Below are 13,430 nucleotides of genomic sequence, written 5' to 3'. Positions count from 1 at the left end.
AATCACCAAACAAATATAACTTAAATAATTTAAAGAAAACCCATTTGAAGAACACTTAATCAAGCACCATACAAATGGGTTTAAATTTATTCAATGTATCTAAGAGAAAATTGTCAGCAAGTGTCAAATGCATAGAATAATGGAAAGGAAACTTATCTGAATAATCACTAAATAAAAAAGGATATTTCTAACTAAAAAGGGTTCAACAATCGTAACCAAGTTGTTTTCGCAATATATAACATGAGAATAAGTAATTCAGAGCTATCACTCTTAGGCAATTGAAAATATATAAGACTGTCTCCATCACCATTGTTGTAACCAAATCAAAGCTTTTGATCTTGGATTATTGGGAGCCTCCATGCGGAGTAAGTTTGGAATTTTAATTTTAGTGGAATTTGAGTAAAGCTTGAAATCTCAACCTCATCAAACCGGCTAGTTGTTCTGGCACATCGTCATGGACATTTCTATCCGTGATCTTAGGCACAAAACCGGAAGTCTTTGGTCCACCTCCCCTAGATATTAGGGCCTAACTAAAGACTTTTAATGTAAGGCATGGTGTCGATGGATACCCTGAAATCTGAGGAACTGGTTACTGACGACAGTAGAGAAAGGGAATAAGAAGAAAGGGAAGCCCAACCCCAAAAGGAGACTATTTATATACTCTTTTGTAAGGAATTAGGCCAATATAGTTTAAATTTGCCGAAGATCAAATTCTAGAATAGAAAAAGAAAATGATTATTGTGCACAAGGAAAAGGAGGAGAGGGAAGGAAAGAGAATAAATGGATCAACATGGGAGGGTCCCAAAAGTCATCAAAATGGGTATGGAGCCTCCTATTTATAGAGTTTGAGTGGGTCAAAATCCAGAAGTTTCTTAGTCTAGATCTTTCTTTTTTTTCTTTTTTTTTTTGAAATTTACCCTCTAATCTGCAATTTTCGTTATTTACTTATTTAGTGCTCATGTTTATTTACCTTTCTAAAATATTTGCAGCTTAATCTCAATGCTTTGCTCTTCTACGATACTCAATTATTTAATTAAGACACATGCTGATTTATTGGTATTTTAAAATGTCTGGTATTTAATCTTTTAATTAATTGATGTGAAAATGGACCGATTTGACCCAGGTTCAGCCTGAGTCAACCGGGTCTACATATTTATGTATTGCCATCATCTTACAATAAGTATATTTACATATATAATTATTATATAATATATATGTATATAAATTTTTATTTTAGATTTTATTATACTATTTATTTTATTTTATTTTATTGTTTCATATACAAGCAATTATATATTTATATGAATCAAAATTCTTATGGAATAAAATTTTAAGATATTTTTTCAATTTTTTGTTTATTTTGTTAATTTATTTAAACTTTTGCATTACATTTATTTTCAAAAATTTAAATAAAATAGTATCTAGGGGTGAGCAAAAAAACTGGAAAACTGAACCGATCGAACTGGTCGATTCGGTGTTTTAAAAAAATCGAAGATACCCGTTCAGTTTCGGTTAACCAATATAAAAAATCAACGATTAATCAAACCGACTGGTATATATATTTCTATATATTTTATATATATTTATCTATATTATATTATATATATATATATATTTTTTTTTATAATAAATATTATAAAAATTAAAAAATCAACAAACCGAACCGATCAACCGATTAACCGACTGGCTTCGGTTGAGCACCCTGTTCGTATCACCCACGGCCCAGCCCGAATACCCTTGTGTTGTAAGTAGTATCCGTATGGGGCCCACCTTCCAAGGGGCACTGTGCACCGAATAGGCCGGCGAATACCCCCTTGATACCTCGAAGGCTCAAACCAATCTCGTCCGTCCATTTTTCGGAAGTAATCTCTCATGCCTTTGAGGTTTTGGATTCGTTACAAGTTGCAACCCTCGATTAAAACCCTAGTGTTTTCACGGCTTAGAACTGCCATCAACCCATCTCGGAAGAACAAGAAAGAACGAGCGACTGAAGGCTTTTGAAGTCTGAACTCTGAGGGAGAACCGATACGTTGAAGGGTTGACGTTCAACTCAATTCAAGACGAGAGCCATTTGAGCGGTTGTGGCTTGAAGTCGAAGTGGACGAGATTTCGAGGAAAATCTTGCGTTGCATCTATAGGTAATTAATACACTTTTAGATGAAACCCTAGCTTGAGTATTATCCCTTTTTTATGAAAAAGCTGAGAATCCAAGACGAAGACTGGACAGTAATTCCGTTTTTTCAATTGAAAACCCAACATTCCTGCTTTTATCGTTTTGTATTTAGTTTATAGATTCTCCGATCTGCCATGGGTTACAGAGGGCTTTCTTCAATTTCACAAGGGAACCCCCTCCTTATGTTGCAATTTTTTTTTTTCCTTTTTCCCTCGGTGGAAAAGCTTTTATTGTGGAAAGCTTTTTTCTTGTTTTTTTTTTTGAGAATTTACGGATCTTATATAATTCATCTGATGTCAGTCTTTATTGGAACATAATGTTCTTTCCGTATCTCAATCTTCAAGTGATTTGATTAGTCAGATTCTTTAATAATTCATGTTCCATTTGCCTGGTTTTGCAGTTGTTTTTCAAGGCTTTTGACTGGTTTGAGAGCTTAAAACACTCGAAACAATGGCTTCTCGATTCTGGGTTCAGGTTTGTGCATTCTCTTAACTTCGCACAATTATCAAATTCTGGAGACGCATGTAGATTCCATTAATGTAAAAGTTGTATACGTTGTGTGTTTTGTTTTAGAGTGACAATGACACCGAGGAGGAGGAGAGTGATTACGAGGATGACATTGATGCTGGTGGTGCCGGTGAGACTGCTGGAGAAGCTGCTGGAAGCAGATATCTCCAAGGGAATGCAAGTGATAGTGATGATTCAGATGGTCAGAAGCGTGTTGTCAGATCTGCAAAGGATAAGCGGTTTGAGGAGATGATGGCTACTGTGGACCAGATGAAGAATGCCATGAAGATAAATGATTGGGTCAGTCTCCAGGAGAGCTTTGACAAGATAAACAAGCAGCTTGAGAAGGTTATCCGGGTCACAGAGTCCGAAAAGGTCCCTACACTTTATATCAAGACTCTTGTGATGTTGGAGGACTTCTTGGCTCAGGCATTAGCCAATAAGGATGCAAAGAAGAAGATGAGTAGTAGCAATGCCAAAGCATTGAATTCGATGAAACAGAAGCTTAAGAAGAACAATAAGCAATTTGAGGATCTGATTAATAAATACAGGGAAAATCCTGAGAGTGAGGATGAAGGAGAGCAAGAGCAGACAGAAGATGAGGATGAGTCAGGATCAGAGTTTGAGGAGGACCCATCAAAGATTTCAATGATGTCGGATTCTGGGGAAGAGGATGAGGAAGAAGATGAAGAGGGCGGGGATAACCAAGCTGAGGGGACTGGGGTTTGGGAGAAAAAGATGAGCAAGAAAGATAAACTTATGGACAAGCAATTCATGAAAGACCCGAGTGAAATCACCTGGGATACAGTTGATAAGAAGCTTAAGGAGATTGTTGCTGCAAGGGGTCGGAAAGGAACTGGAAGGGTTGAGCAGGTTGAGCAGCTCACCTTCCTCACAAGGGTTGCCAAGACTCCTGCCCAGAAGCTTGAAATCCTATTTAATGTTGTTTCTGCCCAGTTTGATGTGAACCCAAGTCTCAGTGGACACATGCCTATAAATGTATGGAAGAAGTGTGTGCAAAACATGCTTGTGATACTTGACATCCTTGAACAATATCCAAACATTGTGGTAGATGACTCGGTTGAGCCTGAGGAAAAGGAGACCCAGAAAGGAACAGACTATAAGGGGACAATTCGTGTTTGGGGGAATTTGGTTGCATTCCTTGAGAGGATTGATGCTGAGTTTTTTAAAAGCTTGCAATGCATTGATCCACACACTCGGGAGTATGTTGAGAGACTGAGGGATGAGCCTACATTCCTTGTTCTTGCCCAGAATGTTCAGGATTATCTGGAAAGGATTGGAGATTTTAAGGCAGCTGCAAAGGTTGCACTGAGACGTGTTGAGCTGATATATTATAAACCCCAAGAAGTTTATAATGCCATGAGGAAGCTGGTTGAGCATACAGAGAGTGGAGGGAATGGGGAAGCTGAAGGAGATGAGGAGCCCCAAGCAGTTGAGGAAACTAGGGGCCCTCCTTCCTTTGTTGTTACTCTTGAGCTTGTGCCTCGAAGGCCCACTTTTCCGGAAAATAGCAGGACATTGATGGATCTACTGGTTTCCCTCATTTACAAGTATGGGGATGAGCGAACTAAAGCCCGTGCAATGCTCTGTGATATATACCACCATGCTATTCTGGATGAATTTTCAACTTCCCGTGATTTATTATTGATGAGTCATTTGCAGGATGGGGTTCAACACATGGATATTTCAACTCAGATTCTTTTCAACAGGGCTATGGCTCAACTTGGTCTTTGTGCATTTAGGGTTGGGCTAATAGCAGAGGCACATGGATGCCTTTCTGAACTATATGCAGGTGGTAGGGTAAAGGAGTTACTTGCACAGGGTGTGTCACAGAGCCGTTATCATGACAAGACTCCAGAACAGGTACATTTTTTTGTTTGTTGTAACTTTTTGTTGCATTGCTTACTTCCTCCATGTTTTCCTGGCAGAATTTTATTTAAAAGAATGTGAATATCTATTACAGGAGTTGGATTAGTTGTATAATCTTTATTGTTATTTGATACATCTCCAAGCATGGGATATTTAGTTTTTTTTTTTTTTTTTTGCCTCCTTTCTTTTTACATTGAAACAGAGTATGTTTTGTCAGCAACAATACATTATATTGATTATGAATTAAAGAACATAGTTGTCAAGGTTCCTTCTCTGTTATTAATGAAACTTTTTTTTTTCTGATAAAAAAAAACATAGTTGTCAAGGTGCCTAGGCAAGCCTAGATGACCACAGGGCACTGGGCACCCAGGCGCCAAGGTGCCTAGGCAATGGAATTTGAAAATATAAAATCTATAGATCCCTACCCCTCCTAAGCTAGTTTCTTAGTTTTGTATACGAATCAACAAACCTGTACATTAACTATCAGTTATAATTTCATGTTTAATTTCAATGAAATGCCATCATATATTCAGCAACAATTACATGAAATCTTTCAAATAAGTGTAAGTTTCATGCAAAAACATAAAATGCCATCATATTCATCATTTAAATATATTAATTTCAATATTTAACTAAGAGTTCTGGAATTTGAAAATATAAAATCTATAGATCCCTGCCCCTCTTAAGCTAGTTTCTTAGTTTTGTATACAAATCAACAAACCTGTACATTAACTATCAGTAATAATTTCATGTTTAATTTCAATGAAATGCCATCATATATTCAGCAACAGTTACATGAAATCTTTCAAATAAGTGTAAGTTTCATGCAAAAACATAAAATGCCATCATATTCATCATTTAAATATATTAATTTCAATCTTTAACTAAGAGCTCTGGAATTTGAAAATATAAAATCTATAGATCCCTACCCCTCCTAAGCTAGTTTCTTAGTTTTGTATACAAATCAACAGACCTGTACATTAATTATCAGTAATAATTTCATGTTTAATTTCAATGAAATGCCATCATATATTCAGCAACAGTTACATGAAATCTTTCAAATAAGTGTAAGTTTCATGCAAAAACATAAAATGCCATCATATTCATCATTTAAATATATTAATTTCAATCTTTAACTAAGAGTTCTGGAATTTGAAAATATAAAATCTATAGATCCCTACCCCTCCTAAGCTAGTTTCTTAGTTTTGTATACGAATCAACAAACCTGTACATTAACTATCAGTAATAATTTCATGTTTAATTTCAATGAAATGCCATCATATATTCAGCAACAATTACATGAAATCTTTCAAATAAGTGTAAGTTTCATGCAAAAACATAAAATGCCATCATATTCATCATTTAAATATATTAATTTCAATCTTTAACTAAGAGTTCTGGAATTTGAAAATATAAAATCTATAGATCCCTGCCCCTCCTAAGCTAGTTTCTTAGTTTTGTATACAAATCAACAAACCTGTACATTAACTATCAGTAATAATTTCATGTTTAATTTCAATGAAATGCCATCATATATTCAGCAACAGTTACATGAAATCTTTCAAATAAGTGTAAGTTTCATGCAAAAACATAAAATGCCATCATATTCATCATTTAAATATATTAATTTCAATCTTTAACTAAGAGCTCTGGAATTTGAAAATATAAAATCTATAGATCCCTACCCTTCCTAAGCTAGTTTCTTAGTTTTGTATACAAATCAACAGACCTGTACATTAATTATCAGTAATAATTTCATGTTTAATTTCAATGAAATGCCATCATATATTCAGCAACAGTTACATGAAATCTTTCAAATAAGTGTAAGTTTCATGCAAAAACATAAAATGCCATCATATTCATCATTTAAATATATTAATTTCAATCTTTAACTAAGAGTTCTGGAATTTGAAAATATAAAACCTATAGATCCCTACCCCTCCTAAGCTAGTTTCTTAGTCTTGTATACGAATCAACAAACCTGTACATTAACTATCAGTAATAATTTCATGTTTAATTTCAATGAAATGCCATCATATATTCAGCAACAATTACATGAAATCTTTCAAATAAGTGTAAGTTTCATGTAAAAACATAAAATGCCACCATATTCATCATTTAAATATATTAATTTCAATCTTTAACTAAGAGCTCTGGAATTTGGAAATATAAAATCTTAGATCCCTACCCCTCCTAAGCTAGTTTCTTAGTTTTGCATACAAATCAACAGACCTGTACATTAATTATCAGTAATAATTTCATGTTTAATTTCAATGAAATGCCATCATATATTCAGCAACAGTTACATGAAATCTTTCAAATAAGTGTAAGTTTCATGCAAAAACATAAAATGCCATCATATTCATCATTTAAATATATTAATTTCAATCTTTAACTAAGAGCTCTGGAATTTGAAAATATAAAATCTATAGATCCCTACCCCTCCTAAGCTAGTTTCTTAGTCTTGTATACGAATCAACAAACCTGTACATTAACTATCAGTAATAATTTCATGTTTAATTTCAATGAAATGCCATCATATATTCAGCAACAATTACATGAAATCTTTCAAATAAGTGTAAGTTTCATGCAAAAACATAAAATGCCATCATATTCATCACTTAAATATATTAATTTCAATCTTTAACTAAGAGTTCAATAAAGCCAGTGTTTTCAAAGTGAGGCATAGAAAAGGGCACAAAACTCCACACCTTTTTGAAAAGGTTCACAAAATTTTCAAAAAAAAAAAAGAAAAACAAAAATAGAAAAATATAAAAGAGGGACCAACATCTCATAATAAGTTAGGACTTTAAATCCCAGTCCATATTAATTGTTTTCACCATTGCCTTGAAACTTTTTAAACGAATAGTATTCAAAAGAATTCCTACTTGGTTGAACCATCTACCAATTCATATAGAAACTTATTTTCTTTTCTCTTTGTTATATGGCATCCAGTGATTTAAAAGGTGTTTCTAGGCGCATAGGCGAGGCACATTTTAGGGTAGGTGCCTCACCCAGGTCCTAGGCGCAGCACTTTCAAAAGGTGCATGCCTGGTTTGCCTAGGTGTGCACCTGATGTGCCTTGTGCCTTGGCCCAGGCATGCACCTTTTGAAAACTGTACGCTTTTCCGGAGTTAGAACCCTCTATTTTCTTCTGTTGTTCATTCATTCATCTTAATAAAATATCTTCTTAAAGGGCAAATGAAATTATAAAGTCATTATTTTTGTGTGAGAATTAAGAATTTAAGGCCCTAACATGGACTTGTTTGGGCTTGCCTCGAGGGGCATGGCACAAAGGTGACCAGTAGAATTAGGAATGTAATATGTGTTACATCACATTAGCTACTTGAAGTAATGCAATTGAATAAAAAAAGAGATCGTGGGCTTTACATGCTTGAAAATGTTTTATATGTTTGATTTTATTTTTAAATTTTCATTTGAATATGCTTTACATGTTATGTTTATGTATTTTAATTTTAGATAATATGTTTTTTAAAACATTAATTTTAAAAATTAAGTTTATATTTCTTATTAATATCATGTTTAATATTTCTGCATTTTCTGAATTTTTGGCATTTTTTGAATTTTCTGACATTTTTTTTGAATTTTTAGCAATTTTTTGTATTTTTGCGCCTTGCTTTAAAAAGGCGTGCACCTCTTGCCTCGGGTGCAAATTGGCCCTTGGCCTTTTTTGCACCTTGCGCTTTTTAAACACTGATGGCATCACGAATGGTTGCTTGCTAATCTTTTTTGCTGTCTTTGCATTTCCACAATTTGTTCTGGGTTAGGTGTAGAAATAAATTTATTCATGGGGCCCCTTTGTCATTTTATAGGTGGTGGCCTAATGGGCTTAGAACTTGATCTCTTAAACCCTAAAGACCCAGTATTTGAAGCTGCATTTGCACTCCCACTATTGGTACCGATAAATGGAGATGAAGATTTATGATGCTTCACAGTAAATTTCCCTTGGCTACTAACTCCAAGTACTTGAACAGCATCTCCCAAATCATTTTCATCTTCAACCATGTTTTCAAAGTCATCAAAATTTAAAATGCGAGTACCCTCTTCTTCCTTAATCATGCCTTCTTTTATTGTTTTTTTTTGTTCATATAAGCCAATCTCTTCCCTAGCATTTTTAGGGCATTTACTACAAGTTTTTATATTGCTCCCACCACCAATGATGTGTTCATTGACTCTAAATTCCTCCATTAGTAACTTTTCCATAAAAATTATATGTCACTCCATTGGTGTTCTTGGGATCATGCAAGTGACAATACTTCCAAGTTGGATCCCTTCTATTTCCTTGAGTTCCTTCTTGACTAGCACCCACACAAGCCATTCTTTATTGAATATTGATATTTAAGCATGAAATCACCTTAACCTTTATTCTATGAAAAAACTAAATTAATTATTGAAAGAAAAAATACATTCTCTTCTTGAATTGAGTTATGAGTGTAACTGTATTAGAAAATATAAAAAAATAAAAAAAAACTAAATACAACAAACCATGAAAGAAAAATATAGAAAATAAATGTGTTTACCTTTTAAAAAGTTTACCTGAATGTGAATCCACAAGACCACAACAAAATCTATTATGAGTAGGCAATGACACAAATGACAGGTTCACAGCTGACAATTAACACTGAATATGTAAAAACAATATTGAGTTATTTCAATATTTCTCAACTACCAAACAATATTAAGGTGCTGTTTTAAGGAATTTGTGTGTATATGCAAATAAAATAGCAATTAATATAAAAAAAGGCAAACACAAAATATGGGTTGAAACTCCTCGTTTGGAATCTAATACAAAAGAGAAAACCCCTTATTTCAACATCAAAAGCAGCAGGAAATCAAGGAAGAATAATGGGGCGGTGCCCTTGTTTTAGGTGTAAAAACAAAGATAAATGGAAGAAGAAAAATGGGACGGAGCCCCTATTTTGGTAGTAAAAACTGAGATGATAAATTAAAAAAAATAAGAGTAGGGCAGAGCCCCTGTTTTAGTGTAAGAGGGAGCCCCTGATATGGAAGTAAAAACTGAAGAAAAAAAAGCATGGGTGGAGTCCCTGTTTTGGCATGAAATCAAAGGGGAAAGAAAGAAAGAAAGAAAGAAGAGCTTCTATGGAAGTAAAAGCTGAAAGAAAAAGCATGGGCGGAGCCTCTGTGTTGGCATGAAATTGAAGGAAGAAGGATGGGGCGGGGCTCCTGTTTTCATGTGAAATTGAAGGGGAAAGAGAAGATCATACCTTTTTGATTGAATCTCTTGATTGAGTCTTTGGTGGAAATATGTAGTGGTCATGTTCACTTCCATGAAAAGGAAGTCTGATCCTCCAAAAAGAGAAACAGAACCATCTAAATGATCTACCTTCTTTTTTCTTTTTCTAAGGAAATATATGATTGATTTTATTTTTCTAGGAGGGAGATAAGGCTGTCCACTTCATAGGCTTTCAGTCTCCTATTGAAATCCTGGCTGCCAAATTACCTCATTCAATCTTTTGTTATGTGTGCATGTGCTTTTTCCCTCTTGGATGAGGTGAATATATGAGATTTTTCCCTATTGGACTCTGATCTCCTCTTTCTCCTCGCATCTGTGCTATAATAGATTTTTATTAATTGGTTACTTTGAACTGTGGCATATACATGGATTTGGACATTTCCCTATTTTTTACAAATGAAGATGATAACGTTCCTGGTTAAAAGGCAATATATTCTTGCATTTCTGATGATAGAAAATAAAATTAAGGTACTTTTAAAGCTATGATTCTTTTTTCTATTAATTTAGGGGTATGCTAGTGAGCATCATTGATCAGGGGTCTGTGGTTTGAATGTGTAAAGATGACAGTCCCATGTCTGGGGTATGGACCCCATAATGTCGAGTTTAGGGCTGTAAACGGATCAGATTCAGATCGAATCCAGCTGCAACCGTATCCGATTATGATACCTCTAGATCCATATCCACACCCGATTATCATGTCAGATATCAGATCAGATTTGGATTTAATCCACAACCATCTTATTGTGTTTAAAATGATCAAAAAGTTAAAAAAACTAATTATTTTTAACTTATTTATGTATAACAAATGTCTATAAATATAAAACATTAGACTTATCAATCATAAACTTTATATAATTATACATAATATCTATATTTATACATAATTATACTACATATATACATTAAATAATATTTTTTAATTGGATTCGGGTTTCAATTGGATCAGATAGTGTAAATCTACATCTGATCTGATTATTAATCTGATGCAAGTTCTAACATCCAAATCCAGGATAATCGGATTCGGAGTCGAATTGGGCATCAGACTTTTAAGTGTTCATTGACAGCCCTACCCGAGTTTACCAGTTTACTAGGCAGCATCTTTAAACCTATCTGAAAGTTGATTTTTGCATTGACTTGTGCCCAACTGGCCTGGAGCAAAACCTGGCACGTTAGCTGGTTTGTTCAGTTGAACTGTGTTTGGGTTTGAATCAGGTTTGGATACTAAAATACTAAATGCCCATCAGAACTTGCCTAATCATTAATCATTATTTGGAGTAGGTTGTGCAAATACCTGTCTTGAGAACATGCTTCACCAGTTTTTTTCTATTTCCATGTAACTTTCCGTTCACTGAAGTCCGTTTATGTATAGTATTCATATGGATGTGTTCTAATTGGGGGATGGGCTAAAACTTCTTGTTTATTGGAAAGAAGTATTGCTACATCTATTCCTTGTAATTGTTGGATTTCTTTTCAAATACAACCTGTAGTATCACTAGAATCACTGCATTCATTAATAATGTGATTTTTGTATTGGAATTGTTGTTAAATGGCACATAAATTAAATCATAGAAAAATTTTCTTTGTAGTTGCAAATATGTTGTATCATTTTATATGCTGTTTTTCTTTATACATTGAAGCTGTGCAATATCAATGATACATGTTTATGATCCTGAGCTGTGTTCTTGGTTGTCTTGTAATTTACCTTTAAAGGAAAAGCTTGAAAGGAGGCGACAGATGCCGTACCACATGCATATAAATCTTGAACTCCTAGAGGCTGTCCATTTGATCAGTGCCATGCTTTTGGAGGTTCCCAATATGGCTGCTAATGCCCATGATGCCAAACGCAAGGTCATCAGTAAGACATTCCGTAGACTGCTTGAGGTGAATGAGAGACAGACATTCACAGGTCCCCCTGAAAATGTTCGAGACCATGTCATGGCTGCCACTAGAGCCCTGAGCAAGGGAGATTTCCAAAAGTCATTTGGTGTCATAAAGTCCCTTGATGTTTGGAAGCTCCTCAGGAACCGCGAAAATGTTTTGGAGATGCTCATGTCCAAGATCAAGGAAGAGGCCTTGCGGACTTACCTGTTCACTTACTCTTCATCCTATGATTCCCTGAGCTTAGATCAGCTTACAACTATGTTTGACCTTTCAGACCGCCTTGTCCACAGTATTGTGAGCAAGATGATGATCATGGAGGAGCTTCATGCAAGCTGGGACCAACCAACTCGGTGTATTGTCTTCCACAATGTTGAGCACACAAGACTGCAGAGCCTTGCATTCCAGTTGACGGAGAAGCTTTCGGTTCTTGCTGAGAGCAATGAGAGGGCTTTAGAAGCAAGGACAGGTGGTGGGCTGGATGGATTGCCCCCAAGGCGTAGAGAGGGCCAGGATTATGCTGGTGCTGCCATGGGTAAGTGGCAAGAGAACTTTTCTCATGGAAGACAAAGCAGTGGGCGCTTGGGCTTTGGGGTTGGTGGGAGACCATCTGCATCCACTCAGTCTTCTGGCGGAGTTTTTACAAAGGATCGAGCAGGTCAGTCACGGGGAACAGGGGGCTATTCTTCTGGCTACCAGAGCACACGTTACCAAGATGCATATGGAGGGGTTGGTAGATCTTACCAGACTGGTACAACAGGAAGGGGATTGCAGGTGGATGCATCAGCCCGCATGGTGAGTCTCAATAGGGCAGGTCGTTCGTAGTGAGAAACAAAGAAGAGAACAAAAGGACCTGAGGATTAAAGAGAAAGTTAAGGAATGCAGTTTTGTTTTTGTAGTTTCTTTTTGGTTTTTGCTTCCAGAGAAGCTTCAAGGCGTTCAACTTTATTGATTTTAAAATATATATATAGGACTAAGTGTATTATTAGATGTGACTTTGTTTATCTATTTATTTCATCAACTTGGTGTCTACCTCTTACATGTATCAAGGTTGCACTGAACATTTCGAACTGCCAAATTTGATTTGATGGTGATGATTTAATCACGGAGTGCTTCAAATTTCTATTGGTGCAGGCATCATGCATTTATCCAGGCAAGTGTTATTTGAAAAGATATGTTCAGGTAAATGTATTTTTATCCTTAATTTTTGCTAGATAGGTAAATAAGCGAATTTTTCAAGACAATTTTAAAAACTTTTCAAGTAAATTGTTAAAGATTTGTTTATAGAAAAGTTCTTTTGTGAGACCCACATTTCATTAATTAAAGAAAGTGGAAAGGTTCAACTTTTCCATTGACCAATTTCCTCTCCTTTCCAAAACTTACTCTCAAGCGAATGAGGCCTAAGTGCATCGGAATTGGAAGCTCCGAAGATCATTATTTTGGTAATAGAAGAATAATTTCTCTTATGCATGTGTTTGGACAAACAACTATATTCATAAGATGTGTATGAATGATAGTTTTCCCCAACATCCATGTTTGAATGATGTCTTCTTGTGGGTACATCTTTTGATAAACTTCAAAGAGGGGCTTGTTAGACAGTTATGCTTTTAGATCTAATCAAATTGATGTATTTTTTGACATTTATTGTAAATGAATGAAGTACATACGTGTTATTGTGGTGTGTTTTTGTGTAATACCATTAAACTT

The 13,430-nt window shown here is 35.1% G+C and overlaps 1 protein-coding gene across 1 annotated transcript; it reads left to right on the top strand.

Moving 5' to 3' along the window:
* The first annotated feature begins 1,852 nt into the window (after positions 1-1,852).
* On the top strand, positions 1,853-12,842 carry LOC104588972 (eukaryotic translation initiation factor 3 subunit C-like). Its single transcript, XM_010247123.3, has 4 exons — positions 1,853-2,138; positions 2,574-2,647; positions 2,747-4,564; positions 11,556-12,842. Exons 2-4 carry the CDS (start codon positions 2,624-2,626, stop codon positions 12,546-12,548), a joined length of 2,835 nt encoding a protein of 944 aa, XP_010245425.1. The 5' UTR covers positions 1,853-2,138; positions 2,574-2,623; the 3' UTR covers positions 12,549-12,842.
* The last annotated feature ends 588 nt before the right edge of the window (positions 12,843-13,430 follow it).

Source organism: Nelumbo nucifera, chromosome 1 (genome assembly GCF_055504915.1).
Source record: "Nelumbo nucifera cultivar China Antique chromosome 1, China Antique-T2T, whole genome shotgun sequence".
Taxonomy (NCBI): domain Eukaryota; kingdom Viridiplantae; phylum Streptophyta; class Magnoliopsida; order Proteales; family Nelumbonaceae; genus Nelumbo; species Nelumbo nucifera.
The sequence above is the reverse complement of the archived record's forward strand: the minus strand, read 5'-3'. Positions and strand labels throughout refer to the sequence as shown.

Coding starts and splice junctions, on each gene's coding strand:
- LOC104588972 (XM_010247123.3), top strand. CDS start 2,624: ATGGCTTCTCGATTCTGGGTTCAG. Junction 2,648..2,746: donor CTTCTCGATTCTGGGTTCAG/GTTTGTGCATTC, acceptor GTTTTGTTTTAG/AGTGACAATGACACCGAGGA. Junction 4,565..11,555: donor ATGACAAGACTCCAGAACAG/GTACATTTTTTT, acceptor TTACCTTTAAAG/GAAAAGCTTGAAAGGAGGCG.